Source organism: Littorina saxatilis, linkage group LG8 (assembly GCF_037325665.1).
Source record: "Littorina saxatilis isolate snail1 linkage group LG8, US_GU_Lsax_2.0, whole genome shotgun sequence".
NCBI lineage: Eukaryota > Metazoa > Mollusca > Gastropoda > Littorinimorpha > Littorinidae > Littorina > Littorina saxatilis.
In genome coordinates this window covers 61,777,437-61,801,146 of record NC_090252.1, presented here as the reverse complement: position 1 = coordinate 61,801,146, position 23,710 = coordinate 61,777,437, and the positions used below count along the sequence as shown (strand labels likewise).

The following is a 23,710-nucleotide window of genomic DNA, read 5'->3' as shown; positions in this document are numbered from 1 at the left end:
TGCAGTTGTCATTTTAGAATTTAAGTTAAGACTTTTAGTAAAGTGCTTAAAAAATAATTACATCAAAATTTGATAATTCCCAATCCAATTAAACAATGTATTACTTCAAGAATGTTTAATAGGATTGAGGTGGTGTCTTATATTCATTTTACTGTAGTTTAATTAATTAATACTTACGGTAGGTAGAACTTTCAAAACTCATGCTGAGGTTTCTTTCAGCATATTTGATAGACTTTGTTATTGGGTCATGGTTTGTACCCTTGGTTTTCGTAACATGTCCATAACAGTTCACTTAGGCACATACATGTATATTAATAATTAATGTTATAATTTATACAAACAATAGGTGTTACCATTATATAACCTTGAACGGTTGAAAACGACGTTAAACACCAAATAAAGTAAAAGAAAGTAAATTAAAAACAAAACAAATTACCGAAATAGTGCAATTCACTTAAAAGCACTCCTTCATTGCTTAAGCTGATACTATGTGATAGACTAGAGCCTGATGATTGTTTACAGTTTGGGCTGGTAAAGTGAACAGTTGTTCATATTATAGTTTTTATGTACACTTTTTCGTCAAAAATACCCTTCTCAAGAAAGGTTGATGGGCAGTTTTCATGTGCATCTGTCACTCCACGACTAACTCAAATCCATCAGAAGCTTGAATGTAACTTTGTACCTAGATGACGTTTGAATGAAGATGATTCGAATATGATTACATTCATGTAAGATCTCTTTTGCACAAGTGCAGAGGATGACTGCTCGCAAGGCAGCATTGTAATTGTATAACAAATGGAAATTAGACTTGTATTCAGACCAACAATAAATCGGTAATACATGTTGAAAGAGGATACATGTGTTTTATCCATGACTCTCTCTCTTGTGTCTCTGAACATAGGTAGTGAGAGGTACATGTACCTCTCAAGTAACATAATTCTTGTCACGTGATACAAGCATTTGCTTCAGTGCGTGTCCTAGCTGTGTGTTTCGAACTGTTCATGCGAAGAAATTCTGAATAAAATTTTGTTTAAACCAACATAAGGCCAAAAAAAAAAAAATTGTCTGTTTAGGGTAACATGACCAAAAAAAGTAGGGTCGGTAGGTAGGTATTTTGTTTTTTTTTGTTTTTTTTGTTTTTTTGTAAATGCTATGTTGGCTGAACATTCACTTCTTATATTTGATGAATACATGTTTCAAAACTAACGTATAAATAAAACAGAGAGAAAGGGAGAGAAAGAAACGCCAAATGTCTTTTTTTAGCATTTTTACCTCTTTTTTTTCTTCTTTTTTTTTGAAATCAAAAAAAGTTTTTGGGTCGGCGCCAAATCGATAGGGTCGGTCGGGTTACCCTAAACAGACAATTTTTTTTTTTTGGCCTAATTGTAAACTCTATATAACTATAAGTATGGCATACTGAAATAGTTACATTCTAATACTGAAGCTTTGGGTTTTCCTTTAAAATGGTTTGGTATTTAAATACATGTATGTATTTAATTAACATTAATTATTCTGAGCCAAAAGCCAGGTTGTAAAACTTGTTTAAGCAATAACTGTTGGAGCAGTTGTAAGTTAAGTGGCCATGAGCATTACAGGGCAATCATATAATATATATATGTATCAAAGTGCAATTGAATATGTGTGAGGGTGGCTTGCACTTATAGTTTATACACTAATTTATCTTGGAAACACTGTTTACTATTCAGAAGTAATGCATGACCTATTTTGTGCCGGACATGTATGCATCCTGTTTATTGGAATGCTGCAGGCTTAGCGAATCCTTCCTTTTCTTTCATTAAATGAAGTTCCGGAAATAAACTGAACTGGGTCTCGTTTGTAGAGTATGGGCCTTTAGTTGATAACGTGAATGAACAACAACAATACAATGTACACCACATTATCAGTTTATCAGTAAAGAATGGTGAGACTGAGATCTATGAAGAGCTTAATGGGTGTAAAAATACAAAATGTCATGCTGAACTGTATGTCACACAGATAAAACATATATATATATTATATATTCATGGACTTTTTTTTGCACTGATACTCCTGATTAAGTACTATGTAGTGTTACTGTTATCTATAATGATAAAGAACAGTTATAGTTATGAAGGTATTTGGGTCACATTCTATTATTTATTAATGTGATAGTACTAGATCACTGTTTACTCAGGTCAGTGATCAACCACCTATAAATGGGTTTGTAAGTAAGCTACTGTCTGCCAAATCATGTCCACAAATAATAATTAACACACTCACTCTCTCTCTCTCTCTCTCTCTCTCTCTCTCTCTCTCTCTCTCTCTCTCTCTCTCTCTCTCTCTCTCTCTCTCTCTCTCTCTCTCTCTCTCTCTCTCTCTCTCTATCTCCCAATGTGAGCATGTTTTACCTCCAGGCTTCCCCATATATATTAGAAGATTAAACAGTTTTCTAGAGTCAGTAAAATATATTATTCTCAATAGAAACTACTGAAATGTTATTGATATTGTGCAGACTTTGTTGCCTGACAAAATGTGTCTTTTTGAGTTTGGTATAGAAAAGCCTCAAAAGGTATTTTTGAAAATAACATTTCAGGTGAGTCTTAAAATGGGGGTAAATTTACAGAGGTTATGAACAGAAAATCTGAGAAAACAGGGTCTTAAAAGGGAGGGAGTCTTAAAGTGGGGGATCTTAAAATAGGGTCAAAACCCAAAGCTGGCAAACTAAACAGAACTGCTACTTCAGCCAAACTGCCAACAATTTCGTTTATTTGCCAAGAAAGAGATCTGGCGACCCACCGTAAACTCAATTGACCCTGACAGTGACACGACCTGACCCTGTCAAAGAATGATCCCCGTGACCCTGTCCCCCCAAACGCTTGGTCATTACATGTAATTAAGGATTGTACAGTGTACATATCCTACAGGCACACGGTACCAACACCTCAAGGTCATTTACCTGTACTACAGGACACCATGATACAGTGACTGTGGCTTTATTTAAAGTACACAGGTAAATAAACAGAGATAAGCAACTCAATGCTATTCCTGGGACTGTCCCAATAAAGGCTCACAGAATGTAGTAATACTAGTATATATATTTTAGCCTAGAAATGGTGAGTGGGAGATTATTTTCTCTCTCTCTCTCTCTCTCTCTCTCTCTCTCTCTCTCTCTCTCTCTCTCTCTCTCTCTCTCTCTCTCTCTCTCTCTCTCTCTCTCTCTCTCTCTCTCACGATAACAAAAAGAAGATAGGCCGATGTTCCAAGAATTGGCCATGGAAATCTGCATGTAAGTGGACAATTCTTGTTTTACTGTGGCGTTTCTGTTCATTCTCTCATTACAATGTATGTGCTGTGTGTGTGTGTGTGTGTGTGTGTGTGTGTGTGTGTGTGTGTGTGTGTGTCTCTCTCTCTCTCTCTCTCTCTCTCTAATATGACAAAATCATTTTTAAAGATCGAAGGCCGGATATAAAAGCAGAGCAGTGCATGCTACACCAGTCGTATGGCCAACCCTTTTCAGGAAAAAAGCTCCCTCCTATTTAACTGTTAAGACCTGATTTTATCAGAATGTTGGAGGTCTTAATGTGGGGTTCCACTGTAATGACACTGTATTTCACTATTTGTGTTTGAAGTTTACTGCCTCCCAGTCCCACCTCAGTGTTTCTGTTAGTGTGTTACATGTACCCTGCCCTGTCACGCGCGTTGGCCGTGTAACAAGTAAACGACCCAGCGGAAATTGATCAGACGATTACGCTGCGGTCAAGATCTGGAACTCTCACTCTGTGAGGTGAATGTTTTGTGCAGCTCTGGGTCAATTTTTGGAAGTACAAGTACTGTTGCAGTTGACAGGTACTAGTGTTACTGTTAGACCCGATGTTACTTAAAAAACCCAACCCACTATAGATCTATAGTTACGACTAGCGTAGGCGTATATGTTGTACGCTTTGCTTTGAGAAACATTGCTTAGTGCGGTTCATTGTGGGGGAAAGCAGGGTTTTGTGTGGCAATGAACTGTTTCAAACGGCGCCCATGAATGGACCAAATCGCTGATTTGGTAAGAATGCTATTGCTTCTATCACGGTAAGGGTAAGTGTAAGTGTAAGAAAAGTCTGATTTAGCAGACAGTTTTGCATGACCTGGACCTTCAGCAAGAACACGAGATATATTATTTGAGTACGTTATCCGCAACAGTGACGAGTCTCGGAATCAGAGCAAAACTGTCCTGCAGCATCGGAGAGTTGTGTCCATGTACGTGAATGACATCGATTTGATTAAGTGGTCATCCTCAGTCACGCGGCACTGTAAGGTTTGTTTGTTTGTTTGCTTAACGCCCAGCCGACCACGAAGGGCCATATCAGGGCGGTGCACTGTAAGGTAAAAATAACACCAAAAAAACAACAACAACAAACACAAAATAGAAAATACTGCATGGCTTGCTGTGTCGTATGTTGATTTTTAAACATGTTGATTTTTAAATATTGAACTGCGAGCGAAAGCGAGCTTTTCAATATTTGAAAAAAGCAACTCGTGTAAATCTGGTACGACAAATCAAACCATGTAGTGTTCTGTTTATCCTAAATACTGTACTTGCGTGCCTTCAGCTCCAAGGCATCCCGGAGTCAACGCGTGCACATTGAAGACGCTTCTTGGAAACTCGATCTCTTCCAAAGCCTCGTGCAATCTTTGACGTCAAAGCAAAGAGACGTCAATCTAGAAAGTATAGCGTGAGGTGTTAGTTCTAAAACCTCTCCCAAGGACAACAGCGAGCGCAACAGGGTTTCCATAATGGTGTTTGTCTCGGTGACTGTAGCATCATGAGCTGTGGAAAAGCAGGTCCAGATTAATTTGACACGACTTCATTTACATGATATACCCACGTGTGGTTTGAACGATATTGTTATAGATAGATGAGTGTCGCTCTCACGATTGTAGGATAATGTACATTACCATTATGCTTTCATTCTTTGAGAGGGCATCAATGATGACCTCGAGGTTTCAATTTGAAGCATACCCATTCGATCACTCCGTGCATGTCTAAAACCACAAATGACAGAGACGACTCTGAATGAGACCCACCCCCCGCGGGTTAGGGGGAAGAATTTACCCGATGCTCCCCAGCATGTCGCAAGAGGCGACTAACGGATTCTGTTTCTCCTTTTACCCTTGTTAAGTGTTTCTTGTATAGAATATAGTCAATGTTTGTAAAGATTTTAGTCAAGCAGTATGTAAGAAATGTTAAGTCCTTTGTACTGGAAACTTGCCTTCTCCCAGTAAGGTAATATATATATTGTACTACGTTGCAAGCCCCTGGAGCAATTTTTTGATTAGTGCTTTTGTGAACAAGAAACAATTAACAAGTGGCTCTATCCCATCTCCCCCCCCTTTCCCCGACGCGATATAACCTTCGTGGTTGAAAACGACGTTAAACACCATATAAAGAAAGAAAGATGAATGAGACCCGTTGACACAGAAACCGAACAGTTGTTTCGTACTACACTGTCACTGATAGCTTGTTGCTCAAAATACATAACTGTGCAGTTTAGTACAATGTTATCTTCAAGACGTCACACTTCGTTTTGTGTGGTATCAGTGTTTATTTTTTGCGTGCATGATATTAAAGTCACTCAGTGCATTTATATTTTGTTTTTGTTATTTATGATCAGCAATGCTATTTTGAACACGTGGTGTATATGTCACAGTGGAAATGAGAATCCAGTGAGATTCCGAATCGCACTAGTGGAGATTGGAATTCCAGTTTGCACTAGGGCAAACTAGAATTCTCATCTCCACTGGATATTTGTTTGTGAAGATTGGAATTCTAGTTTGCCCTAGTGCAAACGGGAATCCAGTTTCAGTGGAGATGGGAATTCCAGTTTTCACTAGGGGAAATAGGAATTGGGGGAAATAATGTGTTCAAAGGTTTACAATTGTTGTTAAAACCATTTCATCTTGAGTCATTCATGACTTTAAGGCTTACTCATTGCAGGTATTGAAATGCAGAAATAAAAATAAATATTATTGAATTGATATAATCGAACAACACACAATAGTTTTTTTTTATCAATATCATTAAATCATATTACAAAGTTAAAAGTTTATATAAGATGAAGCATGAGATAAAGAGAGAGAGAGAGAGAGAGAGAGAGAGAAAGCGAGAGAGTTAGAGAGAGTTAGAGTTAGAGAGAGTTAGAGAGAGTTAGAGAGAGAGTTATATATATATATAGAGAGAGAGAGAGAGAGAGAGAGAGAGAGAGAGAGTTAGAGAGAGTTAGAGTTAGAGAGAGATAGAGAGAGTTAGAGAGAGAGAGAGAGAGAGAGAGAGAGAGAGAGAGAGAGAGAGAGAGAGAGAGAGAGAGAGAGAGAGAGAGAGAGAGAGAGAGAGAGATCCCACCCTCGGCCGTCAGAGCCGACAGTAGTATTGTATTGTATTGTAAAACCACGGTGTTGAACTTGTGGACATGCGCTCTGTAGAGTTTCTGGAACTTAACAGTGTTGAACCAAGCAATATACATGTAGCCGTGTGGAGATTTCACGGCCACTGTCTTTGCTTTTCTCTGCCAATCCCTGTCCCGTTTATTCCCCGTGAGGCGACCATGTGTGTATCACTGTATGTCTTTGTTGTACTTGTGCTCTTAGGATGCATGTGTCGTGGTTGGTTGAATGTTTACATGCTGATTGGTTAATTCGTATTGTGCGCGCGCATTCGGCCCCCGATAGCGTGAGGCGGTCAGTCTGACCCGTGACGCGAAGGTGACAAGACCCTGGGCGGTCTGTGTGTGTGTTGAGTGATTTGAGACCGGCGATTTGTTGAACGGCCCCGCCATAACTTCGTTTGTTTAATTCTGCATTGAAGAGTGAACTGTAAGTAGAGTTTGGTTCTTGTTTGTATTATTGTATTTGCTAGGTTTGATCAGGCCTATGATGTGTTATGAGCGTGTGATTGATGCATTGGTGTGCAAGTACTATGTGTTAGCCATTTTGATCGGCAGTATAGTGACGTCATAGCGTCTGTTTCGTTGTTTTGCCCCTAACGCTACTTACCCGCTAACAATGTTCACTGTCACGCTTCGATATCCGTGATCGTTTGTTTAGGGAATTAGGTTTGTCTCTCCTTTCTTCCCCTTCCTTTTTATTTCAGCTTAACAGCTGAGTATTTGTTATCGTTATGAACATTTCCTTTGCGCTTCATTGTGTCATGTTCTTATGTTGTTTTCCTTTCTTTTTCATGTGTCTGCAGACACTGCCTTCTGGTGTATTTTAATAAAGACATGTTAGATCAACCTCTGTCTCGGCGTCTCATGTGAATACGTCCTGGCCTTCCCCCCCTTCCACGCCACCTTATCACAAATGGCGCTGCGCAGCAGGGTTCAGGAAGTAGAGACGCCATAATTAACATCAGAAGGCAGTGTAGGAGGTACTCGGCGTATCAAAGATGGCGGTCGACGTGGCTCCTAGACCGCAGTGGCAAATGTTTTCCCCTCCCAGGCTTCCCCTCTTCACTAGCGGCGAAGATGGCTGTTCACTAGACGACTTCGTTACGGAGGCTCGTCGCATCATTGCCCACTTCAACCTGGGGGCACTGGGCGGCGAAACTGCTGAATGGCTGATCCAGTCACTTGCTGGGCCAGCCAGGAGGGAGGTAAATCTGCATCCCCCACAGGAGACCGCCACTGCCAACTTTGTATTGAACATCTTGCAAGACACTTTTGGAGATCACACCTGCGTGGTTGCACAGATGTCAGCGTTCTATGAGCGCAACCAGAGTCAAGAGGAAAGCGTTCTTGACTATGCCCACGCATTGCAGGCTACCCAGATGAAGGTTAACGCTGTGGAACCTGATACCCTTAAGGATATTACCCTCCGAGGTCATTTTATCAATGGACTTTGTTTGTCTGAGTTGAGACGGGATCTGAGGGAGTTTGCTAGAAAGCGTGAGGGTGCATCTTTTGCTGTAGTGCGAGCGGAAGCTCTCAGATGGATGGGAGAGGACTTTGAGTTAGTGAAGCAAGCTGCTGCAGAGGAAAGTTCTGCTTTGAACGAAATGCATGTAGAAGTCAGTGCGCTGGCGGCGAAATCCACACAGCTGCCAGTCGAAATGAATCATCGTGTGCCTGCCGTTCCCAAAGTTGCCTCAGGGAAGTTACTACCATCTTCGAAACCACGCTGCTGGATTTGTGGCCGCAGCGGGCATCTCCAGAGCAGGTGCCCAGCGAAGCGTCCAGTGTGCAAGCAGCCGTTGTCATGGCGACAGCCTAGTGAGCCATACTGTGTAGGTCATAGGCTAGCAGTCATCCGACAAGTTCTACGAGAGCAGGCCAGCCAGACGGATCTTGTGTCTGCTGGAAGTCAAAGTCAGGAGACAGTTCCACCCCCTGTGAAGCTAGCAGACGCTGAGCAGCCTTGTGAGTCCGAGTGTAATCCTTTCCCCTGTTCCCCCGCTCCCGTTAGGCTACCCCCGCGTCCACTCCGGAGAACTTTCTTCCCTAAGCTGGTGATCTGACCATGACCTTTCTACACTTGTGTTAAGACAGAAAGAAACAGTTGGTGCACCGATAAGCAATCAAGGTTCTCTCCTACTGTTATATCTGAATCAAGACTGGAGTTTTATATTAGCATCTATAGTCATTGGCTCATGTGGTTTGGTTGATTTTGCTTAAATGGTTTGTGTGACTTGCATGTCAACTTTTATTGTTAAATGCTAATTTTGGTTACTCGTCGATGTTTTGTTCCTTCTACGTTTGTATTGCGTTGTAATGTCACGTTCAGCTCGTCCTGGGGCGTTGAATCTGCGAGGCCGCAGTTTGTTAAAGAGTTGGGGGGGATGTAGCCGTGTGGAGATTTCACGGCCACTGTCTTTGCTTTTCTCTGCCAATCCCTGTCCCGTTTATTCCCCGTGAGGCGACCATGTGTGTATCACTGTATGTCTTTGTTGTACTTGTGCTCTTAGGATGCATGTGTCGTGGTTGGTTGAATGTTTACATGCTGATTGGTTAATTCGTATTGTGCGCGCGCATTCGGCCCCCGATAGCGTGAGGCGGTCAGTCTGACCCGTGACGCGAAGGTGACAAGACCCTGGGCGGTCTGTGTGTGTGTTGAGTGATTTGAGACCGGCGATTTGTTGAACGGCCCCGCCATAACTTCGTTTGTTTAATTCTGCATTGAAGAGTGAACTGTAAGTAGAGTTTGGTTCTTGTTTGTATTATTGTATTTGCTAGGTTTGATCAGGCCTATGATGTGTTATGAGCGTGTGATTGATGCATTGGTGTGCAAGTACTATGTGTTAGCCATTTTGATCGGCAGTATAGTGACGTCATAGCGTCTGTTTCGTTGTTTTGCCCCTAACGCTACTTACCCGCTAACAATGTTCACTGTCACGCTTCGATATCCGTGATCGTTTGTTTAGGGAATTAGGTTTGTCTCTCCTTTCTTCCCCTTCCTTTTTATTTCAGCTTAACAGCTGAGTATTTGTTATCGTTATGAACATTTCCTTTGCGCTTCATTGTGTCATGTTCTTATGTTGTTTTCCTTTCTTTTTCATGTGTCTGCAGACACTGCCTTCTGGTGTATTTTAATAAAGACATGTTAGATCAACCTCTGTCTCGGCGTCTCATGTGAATACGTCCTGGCCTTCCCCCCCCCCTTCCACCCCACCTTATCACATACAAGAAATAACTCTGATACAAGAACAGTCTGCAAATGCAAGGGCAACTGTCCAACGAAACGGTGCAATTGCCTAAAAGCAAACATAGACTGCTGTACAAAATGTCACCCAGAAAGCACATTTTGCAAGAACTGTTGATGGATTTCCAGTGAAATGAAAAAAAGCAAAAAGGGCATGTTTGTGTGCGTGCGTGAGTGCATGCATGTGTGGGAGTGTGTATGAAGGCCTACCTTTCATGCTTCATCTTTATAAACTTTTAACTTTGTAATATGATTTAATGATATTGATTACAAAAAAACGTATTGTGCGCAATTACTCTGTGTTGTTCGATTATATCAATTCAATAATATTAATTTTATTTCTGAATTTCAATACCTGAAATGAGTAAGCCTTAAAGTCATGAGTGACTCAAGATGATATGGTTTTAAAACTACAATTATAAACCTTTAAACACATTATTTCCCCCAATTCCTATTTCCCCTAGTGAAAACTGGAATTCCCATCTCCACTGAAACTGGATTCCCGTTTGCACTAGGGCAAACTGGAATTCCAATCTTCACTAACAAAATAATATCCAGTGGAGATGAGAATTCTAGTTTGCCCTAGTGCAAACTGGAATTCCAATCTCCACTAGTGCGATTCGGAATCTCACTGGATTCTCATTTCCACTGTGACATATATACATGATGAAGTAAAGTAGGACCATGAAACTGCTTTCTTTTTCCCTATATGAATAGTTTCACACGCATCATTGAAATCATAGGCACAAAAGGAACTTCGCGATAGTGTATTGTAGTGTCCAGGGATATTGCTCGGATTCATTTTCTTAGGCCAATTTGCCGAAATTGGTGATGACTGTTTTGGCCATAACAGACAGTCCTTGCGGTCATATTGCCCCCATCGGGAAGAAGTTTGCAAACTTTTTTTTACTAACCGTGTTGTGAATAACTGGAATAATTTACCGCCCAACATTGTGACAGCAGGAGCACTAAACACGTTTATAACTTTACTTGACAAACACTGGAGACAATTTATGTTCTCTACAAATTTAAAACTCAACTGAGTTCGTCCAAGGGCGTACGCAGCGGACACATTATGAACAATGATATTTCAAATCATCATTTGAAAACATAGTAGCCAAAAGGTTGTAAAGCCAATTACTATTACAGTATTAGGCTGCATATATGTTATATTATGACACAGACGGTGTTCGGAATCAACTCTGTCGGGTTTGAGTGGGTTGACTGACCATTGGGTGCTTAATGTCCTCAGGTCACTATTGCCAATACAGAAAATGTTTGTAGTGATATGGGTGGTATGAGTTATGAAAGACTCTTGCTTTTATTGAGGCAAGATTTCCCACGTGACCTTATAGCCCAGTCACTAGCGAGGGGTGTGTCTTTAACACGTGGACTGACATAGATCATCTGTGGAAAATGTGTCTCAATAAAAGCAATAACTCTTTCACAACCTATACAAACCAGACAGAGTTAGTTCTGGAGTTTGCCTGTTCTGCCGAAATGACGACAAAGCTTTGAGCAGTTTGAAATGAGTTTCGGCATTTCGTCGGCTTGCGATGCCAAACGACATCTCTGAGTGACATAATTATGCAGGAAAAAATACCGTTAAAAAACAAACAACCAAGTGCAAGAAAGTTATCTCTGACGTCAAAGCCTTCGCAATTACCGTCGGAACAAACGTGACCACTACAGCGATTATAGGTCCTACGTGTAATCAGTTGTTGACCAATGGTCAACAAGGCCGGATCAGCGCTGGCGCAGAAAACCCTCCTTCTTCCAGTTATGTTCAACCCGTGTGGTCGCTCCTTTCTTGGGACTGTGTACTCTAACAATCGCAGGCTACCGGGGAAGCAAAACATTCTCTGACGTAGGAGAAGATTATGAACTGAACGAGTCAACGGTAAAATTGTATCGCGGGTATTTGCATTGGTCAGCAGGTAGTCCCACTTCTGGGTCACACACGCATGGATTGGAAGAGCATTATCTCGGCAGTTGTTTACAATTTCTGTCGCCATGCAGGGATTGGGCCATAAGACAAAGTTTTGTTTACGATAGCAAAAATTCTAGGATTTTTTTAATTTTGTATCTTTTTTTTCTTTTTTATAACCTTACCAGAATTTGATTTGATTAAATCTCGGGCTTTCTATGACGTGTAAACTGTCGACACTCGAATTACAATTTTAACAACAGGTGTTTACGAACCGCTCTGCGGCTATCGATGTATACTCCCGCATTTATATATATATGCCTGTCAAAGTTCCATGCGTTTTCGCTATATTTCACTGTTTTTAGGGTGCAGTTTGAAAGAGAAATCTTAGTCTAAACAACAAAGTGAATGTATGGGAGACTAACAAAATTTAAAAAAAATAATTATGTACTCACCAATACAAGGATAGCACAATATATTAATACAATATCAAATTTTCGCTTATGTAAGCTTCTTCAGGACAAACACAAAGGAAAATGAAAAGCAAAAAGCAAAAGCAGCACGGAACAAAACAGGTATGAAAAGAAGATGGAGGGAAATCTTAACTTTACCTTATACATGATTAACTATGAATCTATTCTCAGTGTACCTTTAGCATGAATGTGTAGCATCAGTGCAGAGCGTGCGGGTGAGAGGAAATGTGAATGGCATGTATCGCAACGAGTCATCCACAGCTTTTCCCCACATCTTTTGACAGCTGGCGCGACCTTATTGCTTGTACTGTGTGTCATTCTCTGATATCGGTTGTAAAATGTAAGAAGCAGTTCTACGGTTATAAGAAGCAGTTCTACGGTATTGCTTAAACACACACACACACACACACTTATTTTCTCTCTCTCTCTCTCTCTCTCTCTCTCTCTCTGTGTCTTTCTCACTCATTATAAATATCTTTTCCCCCTCTTTTAAGTCCCCCTCCCCCCTTTTTCCACCCTAGTTCTTTGGTATGTTGTATGACCCTTCACACACAGCCCGGACACCTGTTTCAGCTCTCCTCCCCTACCCCCTTATCTCACCTCCACTCCGGAACAGTGTAGGAGATGCCTGCGGACAGACACACGTGTTTGACATTATTAATTGCGCGGTAGGTGGGCAAGCAGGTGAAAAGCGGCGGAGTCAACTGAATTGCGCCCCAGAGTCAGCAAGGACACGAGACGTAACGTGCGTTACAAGGACTGCTTACACTCACACACACACACGTTTCGTCGCTTGCTGTGCGTCACATGCAATGTAAACACCGTTATTTATTGCCTACCTACTCCCGCCTGGCGTCCCCGCTTTGCTTGCTGGGGATGGGGGGTGCGGAGGGGTAGGGTATACTTCTTTTTCTCCTTTTTTTTTTGGGGGGGGGGGGGGTTGGAAGGGGAAGGGCGATGCACATGTGCGGGGTGTTCAGAATGTCCCGTCGTGTGTGTGTGTGTGTGTGTGTGTGTGACGGGGGGAGGGAGGGAAGGAGAGAGAGGCAGAAAGACTGGCGTACGTGTATACATAAAAATTTATGTATGCGCAGTTTGTGTCTGTGAGATAAGAACTTGTTCGGACATTACATGTACCTGTGAATTGTCTTTTGAGTGAATGCTCGTTGATTACTTGCAGGTGGGATATATATTTTGGGAATGTCGCTACACTCAAGAGAATAATCTAGAAATGTTTCTCACGTTTATTGTACACAAATCAGTTAATTGCGCGATATGTTGCCTGGACAGGAACCAGTTTGTGTAAGGGCGTAGGAAGGGTTCGCGGATACGCCATTTTCGATGTGCTCGCAGAAAAAAACCAGGTGTAATTTATTTAAATCACTGCTATGACGCAGCTTTTGTGACTGTCAATGATTATTTTTGGCCAAGTTTCCAAAAGACTTCCTGTGCAAGTGTTGGTTTCAGTGCTAAATTATATGGTGCCGCTTGGCCAAAGACTTGTATTACTACATTTTGCTGGCATGCATACTAGGTTAAGTCCTGTAGAACTGAATTCAGGCTCTTGACGGAGTACATATATTTGATCTCTCTGAACATTATTTGAATGGATTAAGTCGTAATGAGACCATTTTGTCCATGGATGCATTCGGTCATTGCCAGACGAGTTGCTAGAGCATTGTCCCCTATTGTGTCTTATATAATGTATACATGTATAGAACAAAATCCTGCAACTGTCTTCGGCTCTCAAGGCTCTTGATATTAATTAATACAAGTAACAATGAAGGTTGAAAAAATAAAAATAGACTGACAACGTTCAAAAATTCTGAATAAAAAAACAAGAAAGGTATTTTATGGGAACGTTTAATTGTGACAAAACAAAACGTTATGGTCACAGATCTTCGACCAAGCGGTCTTTTACGTGGACCTACAGACGAACACTTATAATACAGAAAATAAACTTATCTGCCAAATTGTCCAGAGCTATTTAATTGACAGCACTTTTCAAAATGCAAGGTGTGACTCGGCTGATGAAGGTTGAGTTCAAAGGCAGAAAGATCGCTTCAGATCGTTATTGACACCTGAGCAAACACAGCCTGACGTAGGCACGCACATGATACACACCCACACACACGCACACATAAACATACACCTACACACACACACACACTCACGAATGGGTAATATTGACGGACTGTGTGATGATATCTTCTGCTATGGTCTGTTGAGACAGTGATATCAAAATCGAGACCGGAGGTCGAGATTTTGATATCACTGTCGAAACAGACCAATAGCAGAAGATATCATCACACAGTCAGTCAATGTTAGATATATTGCTAATTCTCTGGACATTTTGTATTTACTGTAAAGAAATTACAAAAGTATTTGTCTCAGTTTTGGCTGTTCCATATCCCTCCCTCTGATTATTACTTTCTTTTTACATTTAGTCAAGTTTTGACTAAATGTTTTAACGTAGAGGGGGAATCGAAACGAGGGTCGTGGTGTATGTGCGTGTGTCTGTGTGTGTGTCTGTGTGTGTGTCTGTGTGTGTGTAGAGCGATTCAGACTAAACTACTGGACCGATCTTTATGAAATTTGACATGAGAGTTCCTGGGTATGAAATCCCCGAACATTTTTTTCATTTTTTTGATAAATGTCTTTGATGACGTCATATCCGGCTTTTCGTGAAAGTTGAGGCGGCACTGTCACGCCCTCATTTTTCAACCAAATTGGTTGAAATTTTGGTCAAGTACTCTTCGACGAAGCCCGGGGTTCGGTATTGCATTTCAGCTTGGTGGCTTAAAAATTAATTAATCACTTTGGTCATTAAAAATCTGAAAATTGTTAAAAAAAAATAAAAATGTATAAAACGATCCAAATTTACGTTTATCTTATTCTCCATCATTTGCTGATTCCAAAAACATATAAATATGTTATATTCGGATTAAAAACAAGCTCTGAAAATTAAATATATAAAAATTATTATCAAATTTTTTTTTTCGAAATCAATTTAAAAACACTTTCATCTTATTCCTTGTCGGTTCCTGATTCCAAAAATATATAGATATGATATGTTTGGATTAAAAACACGCTCAGAAAGTTAAAACGAAGAGAGGTACAGAAAAACGTGCTATGCAGCATAGCGTAACCACTACCCCGCTCTTCTTGTCAATTTCACTGCCTATGCCGTGAGCGGTGGACCACGAGTATACGGTCTTGCTGCGTTGCATTGCGTTCAGTTTCATTCTGTGAGTTCGACAGCTACTTGACTAAATATTGTATTTTCGCCTTACGCGACTTGTTGTTATATTTAGTCAAGTTTTGACTAAATATTTTAACATCGAGGGGGAATCGAAACGAGGGTCGTGGTGTATGTGCGTGTGTCTGTCTGTGTGTGTGTGTGTGTAGAGCGATTCAGACTAAACTACTGGACCGATCTTTATGAAATTTGACATGAGAGTTCCTGGGTATGATATCCCCGAACGTTTTTTTCATTTTTTTGATAAATGTCTTTGATGACGTCATATCCGGCTTTTCGTGAAAGTTGAGGCGGCACTGTCACGCCCTCATTTTTCAACCAAATTGGTTGAAATTTTGGTCAAGTACTCTTCGACGAAGCCCGGGGTTCGGTATTGCATTTCAGCTTGGTGGCTTAAAAATTAATTAATGACTTTGGTCATTAAAAATCTGAAAATTGTAAAAAAAAATAAAAATTTATAAAACGATCCAAATTTACGTTTATCTTATTCTCCATCATTTGCTGATTCCAAAAACATATAAATATGTTATATTCGGATTAAAAACAAGCTCTGAAAATTAAATACATAAAAATTATTATCAACAATTTTTTTTCGAAATCAATTTAAAAACACTTTCATCTTATTCCTTGTCGGTTCCTGATTCCAAAAATATATAGATATGATATGTTTGGATTAAAAACACGCTCAGAAAGTTAAAACGAAGAGAGGTACAGAAAAGCGTGCTATGCAGCATAGCGTAACCACTACCCCGCTCTTCTTGTTAATTTCACTGCCTATGCCGTGAGCGGTGGACCACGAGTATACGGTCTTGCTGCGTTGCATTGCGTTCAGTTTCATTCTGTGAGTTCGACAGCTACTTGACTAAATATTGTATTTTCGCCTTACGCGACTTGTTCACTCTTTTCTTGTACTTTTCAGTATTTTAAAATGTCTTTTCTTTCAAAAAGTCTTTAGTCACTTGCTCAACTAAATTCTGGGATAATTACATTTTCATATATATTTGTTTGTTTTTAAATTTAGGTGTTTTTGTTTTTGAAGTGGGGAAGCAATAAAGAGGTCGTCGATATCAAAACTGATATCGACGGAAATGTCGTCGATATCACTTTTGCACTGAGCTCAGTTTTGCCCAATTGACCAATGGAAATCCACGTAACATATGAAATAGCATACTTATTGTAGAAAACATACCTTCCTACCGTCCCCTATCAACCATCTGGCTCTGTGCATCACAAGATCGGCAAAGTTGCGCATTTGCATAATTCGTTGATGACTGTTCTTCAAAAATTCTCTGTGTGGTACGCCTTGTCATTTTCACTTTAAATTTGGATCAATTCATTTATCTTTGAACGATCTGCACGGTTATCTTTACCTTGAGGTGGTCTTTGATACGTTGGGCGTCAACCCCATTGCACGTAGCTGATAAGTACATAATTATAGTCGTGTACAGACATACTGCAGACAGAAATCTGTAGGTGTGCTTTTATGGGATCCCGTTGCTCGTGTGTGTGTGTGTGTGTGTGTGTGTGTGTATGTTTGTGTGTGTTTTGGGGGGTGGGTGAGTGGGGGTGGAGGGATGTAAAGCTTGTGTATTTTGAGACCAGTTGACAGGTATCGGTAATGTGTGTAGTCAGGGTGTTTTGAATAAACACTCTAACACTGGAGGAACAGAGACGAATAGTTACCGCTTCACACAGGGGAGCATCCCTTTTTAAGATCCCCTCCCCCTTTTCAGACAGTGGTTTTCTAGATTATCTGTTACAGTGTGGCCCCAAATGAGTCATTTTCAGACCTTGGTTTTCTAGATTATCTGTTACAGTGTGGCCCCAAACGAGTCATTTTCAGACCTTGGTTTTCTAGATTATCTGTTACAGTGTGGCCCCAAACGAGTCATTTTCAGACCTTGGTTTTCTAGATTATCTGTTACAGTGTGGCCCCAAACGAGTCATTTTCAGACCTTGGTTTTCTAGATTATCTGTTACAGTGTGGCCCCAAATGAGTCATTTTCAGACCTTGGTTTTGAAAATGGGTTCCATTGCAATAATGTCTGTAAAGTTACTTCCACGATAAGATTTCCTTCCCGCTTTTAGATTTTTGTTCTTGTCCTAATTCGGGAGCACCACTGTCCATGATTATACTCTGTCAGTACAGTCCAGTGATGTCACAGCGCCAAAGAACATTTAACAGTACTGTAGAGAGATCGTGTGCGCACTGATATATATTAGAACTTACTGGCGCAACACAAGAACAGTAGTTGTGCCACGGAATTAGTTACAATACTGTTTTTTTTCCCCCAACTGGTGACGTCTCTATGTCCACTCACGCCAAAATACCCCATACGATTAGCGTCGTTGCTCTAGGAATCCATGGCAGCTAGTGCGTGTTTGATTCAAGCTGACAAGCATTGTAAACAGTTCAGAAAAAGTTCAGACAAGCCTTGTAAATTATGCTAAAATACAGTTTTTCGGTCGTGTATTTTTGATGTACACTACACTACGCTCCACTACACTACACTACACTATACAATACACAACATTACACTTCACTATACCACACCACACCAAACTATACCCTACACAACACTACATCACACTACTCTACATTACATCTACTCTGCACCTAACACCAATCAATGAAGAAACGCTGACAGCAATGCCTATGACGTCAATGAAGACCCCCTCCCCCCTCTCCCCCTTACTTTCCCCTCCCCTACCCCCCTTTCCGTGTCATTCTCGGGTGAGGATAACTGCGTCTGTCAGCCGCTGGGCAATGAGGTGTAGTGGCCTAGTCTTCTTGCACTTTACCCGGTTTTTGACGCGGCCAGATGTAATTGTCTAGGGGGAGGGGGGGATTGGCGTTTCTCTCAGGTTCCAGTTTGTGGATGAATTTCTCCATGACGGTAGATCACTGTCTGTCGTTCTCTCTCTCCGTCTTGCAAGTCATCAGACTTAAAAAGCACATTCAACTGTTCAATCTCTCTCTCTCTCTCTCTCTCTCTCTCTCTCTCTCTCTCTCTCTCTCTCTCTCTCTCTCTCTTTCCTCTCTCTCTCTCTCTCTCACACACACACACACACACACACACAAGCAAGCGCGCGGTGCTTTTACGTCTAATTGTATTCAACCATCAACGTCTCTCTCCCTGTCCTCCTACCCCCCCCCCCCCCCCCTTCCGCCCCCACCCACTCCCGTTCTCTCAGTTTTAACCTCAACTTACGAGCAGCACTTGTGAGTATGGTAAAACGCATGAAGTAAAAGATGTTTTACGTTGTTATTGATTATGTTGTCAGCATTATTAGGAGCCATGAGGTACTATGACTAAGCGACGACAGACAAAATATTGTCTTTCATTGCAGTCTTCTTGAATTTTCTCGTCTATTGATTGTTCCATGTTGCGACGCATTTGATTTGCTATGTTATTGTTAATACAACGTCGTGTTTCGAGTTGTTCAGTTATCAAGACTGATGAGGAAGTGTGTGTGTGTGTGTGTGTGTGTGTGTGTGTGTGTGTACATGTGTGTGTGTGTGTGTGTGTGTGTGAGAGAGAGAGAGAGAGAGAGAGAGAGAGAGAGAGAGAGAGAGAGAGAGAGAGAGAGAGAGAGAGAGAATTAGACTGTGTACGTGTGCGCCTCAGGGTGTGTGTGTGAGAGAGAGAGAGGGGGACTGAGAGAGAGAGAGAGAGAGAGAGAGAGGGAGAGAGAGAGACAGAGAGACTGTGAACGTGTGCGCTTCAGGGTGTGTGTGAGTGAGTGTGTGTGTGTGTGTGTGTGTGTGTGTGTGTGTGTGTGTGTAAGCCCGCGCATGTGTGTGTGTGTGTGTGTGTGTGTGTGTGTGAGAGAGAGATATCTTTTCCTCTTGACCTGCATCCTCGTTGTGTGACGTAAGAGAAAAGCACCTTGGCTTGTAACGGCGTGATCTGTCATGTAGAGAAATGTAAAATCGGTTGACGAAATGCTTTTCATGTACGCTTGAAAATGGGACAGGAAGACGGTTTGAGGGAGGGGGGGGGGGGGGGGGGGGTAGGGAGAGGGAAAGGGGAACTTTGACGAGGTTGCAAGTAATTGTGTATGCCTTCCTTCGCAAAAAAATAAGGTAGGTTGTCAGACACAACCACAGTTACACACGTATAATATTTTATCTGCTTCGGGGTTTTTTTTTCGACGTTTCAAATTTTGTCTGTCATGCATGCTTTATTTGTTTTACGTCACATCTTGCATTCGACACTGTGGACGAGCTTTTGGCTCACAACATGTTACAAAACTTAAATCTGGGTGACAGTCGTACATGTATAGCAAAAGCTCTGTATGACTGTTTTTAAGACGACGGCTTTATTACATGGCAGTAGTAGTCGCGCTTTGTTACAATCAGCAGCAGGCCGCACCGCTATGCCCCCCCCCTCCTCCCCTCCCCTACCCACGTTTGAAATGGTGTGGGAACGGTAGAGTTAGGGAGTTATAGGGAGGATGTGGTCATTCCTGTACATTGTTTTTGGCTGTTACCAACTGTCCTGACAATGGAATCCCCCTTTAGACCCCCCCTCCCCCCCCCAATTTAAGACTTCCTCTTTTTTAAGACCTTCCTTTCTCAGCTGTTCTCTTTAGGCCAAAAAGAAAAATATGTCTGTTTCCGGTAACATCGCCGAAAAAAATAGGGTCGGTCGGTCGTTTAAAATTTTTTTTTTAAACCTTTTTCTTACGTTTTGTTAACGTCTTTTTACGTTTATTTTTTTTAAAATGCTTCCTTAGTTTACTTACAATCATTTAGCACATGTTTTTGACCTAGATATATATTGAAACTATAATTATAAATAAATAAAGTATACTTGATATATATATTTTTGTTGTTGTTGCGAAAAGCGAAAAAAACATTTAGGGTCGGCGCTTAAAAATAGGGTCGGTCGGGTTACCGGAAACAGACATATTTTTCTTTTTGGCCTTATAGTCTATGTAAATTTACCTCCATTTTAAGACTCCCTCCCTTTTAAGACCTGATTTTTTTCTCTGATTTTTGGAGGTCTTAAAAGGGGGTTCCACTGTATTTTGCCAGGTCTCCCCACAGACGATCCACCGAGATGGTTCCCGGACCCCCACATTTAATGTTTAGTGGAACTTTAGGGGGTCAGAAGACCGAAGGTTCATTTGATACCTGGAGCGGTCTTGTCTATGTAATGCCAACTTTTGGAATGCTTCTGAGCTCTTCACATTAACAAAATTTACGTCTGTTTTGTAACATGTGCTGTGATTGGTTGTGATGTGAAAGACGAATCATGAATAATTGATATGTTTTGTAACGAATGTTGTGATTGGTTGTTGCAGGTGGCCATCAAAATCATCGACAAGAGCCAGCTCGACGAAAGCAACATGAAGAAGATCTACCGAGAGGTCACCATCCTCAAAATGCTCAGCCACCAGCACATCATCAAGCTCTACCAGGTCGGTACCACTAGCCAGACAAGAATGCAAGAACAAACAAAACAATCAGGGGGGGGGGGGGGGGGGGGGGGGTCGTGGTGGTGCTGAACTTTCATGCTGGCAAGACCATTTCTAGAATTTGCAGTTTAAAAACAAAATTGGACTTATTTGTTTTCTGTTCTTGGTGGATGTTTTTTTAATTTTAATATTTTATTTTTTATTTATTTTGTACACTTAACGAGAGGCTGTTCAAATATATATATGCATGCAGTTCAGTCAGCAGCTTGCGAAATGACCGTCAACCAGTTATCAGATTCATCTCCAACCCACTGCCACCCCAAGCGAAACAAAGCGATACCCCTAGAGGATTATTGTGTGGCGGAGATATTTGTTGCAAGGTCAGATTGAGCTCGACGCTGCCTCGACTGAATAAAACGCATACATTTGCTGTCAGCAGATTCAAATATCAAGTCTCAGAATAGAAAGAATTACGAGCACAGGATTACTGATGATTTGTTCCAGACTCGAAAAATGCTAAATTTGTACGGCGAGTTAGCTTGTGGATCTGAAATACCAGGCGAATCTTCTGTGGAATTGACGTTTAATATTTATGTGGGGACAAAGCAATTAACATCTCCGGTGTCAGACGTTATGGCTGATTGTAAATCTTTAAAGGGACTATCTCCGCCAACGAACAGTTGTAATTGTTACATAGCTTGTATGCTTCGACTTGTGGGTAAGAATATATAATACTCAGACCTGGGAACCCATGCGATTTCGACGTATTTTGTATGCTTGATTGTCTGAAAAAAAAAACCCGATAAAATAAATTGCTAGACTACTTTTTTAACAAATGCATCTCGAAGCCGATCCAGTATTTTGGATGTTCGAATGCTGTGTGGAGTACACTCATTTTTCTGAAAATACGCCAAGTTTCTTTGAGAATACAAAGTGCAAAACAGAGGTTCCCAGGTCTGTCTACTGTATGTACGTAGCACAGGGGAGGAAGGGCATATAACTCTGCAGACCTTCTTGTGTTGGGATGATAATAATAATGCATAATATTAATAAAGCGCGTGTATCCTGGGTTTAATCCCTGCTCAAAGTGCTGTACAATCATTGGGTGAAAAAACAACAACATAACATTGTTTACAGTGCCATCACTCACATGTCAATGAATAACACATTGCACTAGTATAATACGTTATTGCAAACACACGCGGTGTGATAGTAACACATAACAGGATCACTGAAGGACGTGAAAGCTATCCCTGTGCAACGTTAAAAAGCTATGTCAATATAATTGTGTAAGTATCGATACTCATGCTAGACGTTTTGGAGTTGGTTTGAACAGTGTTTTATTCAACAATTTATCATGGATATATATATATATATATTATAGGATCAACAACAAGCTTTGAGCTTATACTGTTTAGTGGTTTAGGAGTTGTGTCAAGATATATTTCCAACGTTGATTTCATTTCATTGTAATTGTGTTTGTGGAGCTTTATCTTATCGGAAAAATCATGGTACTGTAGGTGTTTATGTTACTTTAGGTACAATGTCCCTGAGGCTTAAAGTAACAACAAACAATGGTCCGTGGAGAGACACAGGGACACGGGAGCTTTAACGCGTGCTTGATGAATTTGAAGAAGAAAAAGAAAATCACAACGGAGAAAGGCCATACCAACGTTCACTTGCTATATCAAGATAGATTGTTCAATAGCCAAGACGTTTTTTAACCACATGAGTAACGAACGTGACATTTAGACTTGTGGGAATAGCACGTAAACACCAATGCCAGGTACGGAATCGTTAGTCTGAGGATATTTCTGGCTATTAAAACAAAAGAGGACAAGTTTAAAAAAAATCTTTTTTTTAAATTGATGTTCAATCTGATTGATGGCGCCGTATCTCACAGAGACAAAGCACGCAGCTCACTTTTCCCCTTTGTGTCTCCGGGCAGATGTAAATCGCGCTGACTAATTTTAGAAAGCGGAGCACAGTTCAGACGAGATAAATCAAGTCCCGGATGATAAATATAGCGCACGATCGATGCCTTACAGATAGGCTGCTCGGATAGCTCCTAGAGTGTCTGTGTCAGTAGTGTCCTTCTCTCACCTAGTCCAGCTGTGTGTGTGTGTGTTTGTGTGTGTGCGTGCGTTTGTGTGTGTGTGTGTGTGTGTGTGTGTGTGTGTGTGTGTGTGTGTGCGCGTGCGCTTGTGTGTGTGTGTGTTGACATTTTTCCTTGAATTTTGCAGACATTACTTTTTTTTCGAAAAAAAAACTGCGCTAGTTTTAACCGTGTAGGGAAAGCTCGGCCGTCCATTTTGACAAGGATGCAAATGGGGGGGGGGGGGGGTTTCTTGAATATTTTCAAAATCGGGAGTCACTCCTTTTACCAATATCCGAATGACTGAACATTCATTTATATAGTTATTTAGTTGTTTAATTAAATCTAGCATTTACAACCGAAATTGTCAGAAGTTTCGCAATTTGCATTCGTTTTGGATTCATGTCGTGTGTTGAAAATGAGTAAATCTCCTGATAAGCGTGCCGTGTTACCCCTTGGCGTCATCGAAAGTGACGTTGATAGCTCTCGTCATCGCTTACAAATTGAATTTCTGCCCCACATAAACTGCTGCAAGACAATCCCGATGATGAACTTTCTGAAATGAACTGCAGTGATGGATTAAACCAGACGTCATGTATTTCACGATCTGGTGATAATTGGACACTGAAACGAACTGACCCAGTCTGTTTTTGGCCTTCGCCTTGGGTGCGAATGCTGATAACGGAACTCGGTACAGGTGCCACAGTGAATTAAGGGTGCGGGACAGAGGATATTCTCAAATGTCGTCATTAGATTTCTCCAGCGCTTGAAATTAGAAAATGTTTGTTCCTATTACGTGCAATTTGACATTGTTTAACAGTGAATGGTAGATGCGGGATCGTTAAAGAAAAGAAAAAGATTCAATTGACGAATTC

At 41.0% G+C, this 23,710-nt stretch overlaps 1 protein-coding gene across 1 annotated transcript in view; it reads left to right on the top strand.

The window, feature by feature from the left end:
* Positions 1-23,710, top strand: part of LOC138974784 (serine/threonine-protein kinase SIK2-like) — a 45,656-nt gene that overhangs the window by 3,675 nt on the left and 18,271 nt on the right. Inside the window, exons 2-3 of the mRNA XM_070347512.1 lie at positions 20,627-20,743; positions 21,065-21,120. Of these exons, the coding sequence (XP_070203613.1) occupies positions 20,627-20,743; positions 21,065-21,120 (173 nt within the window). The remainder of the gene's footprint in view (positions 1-20,626; positions 20,744-21,064; positions 21,121-23,710) is intronic.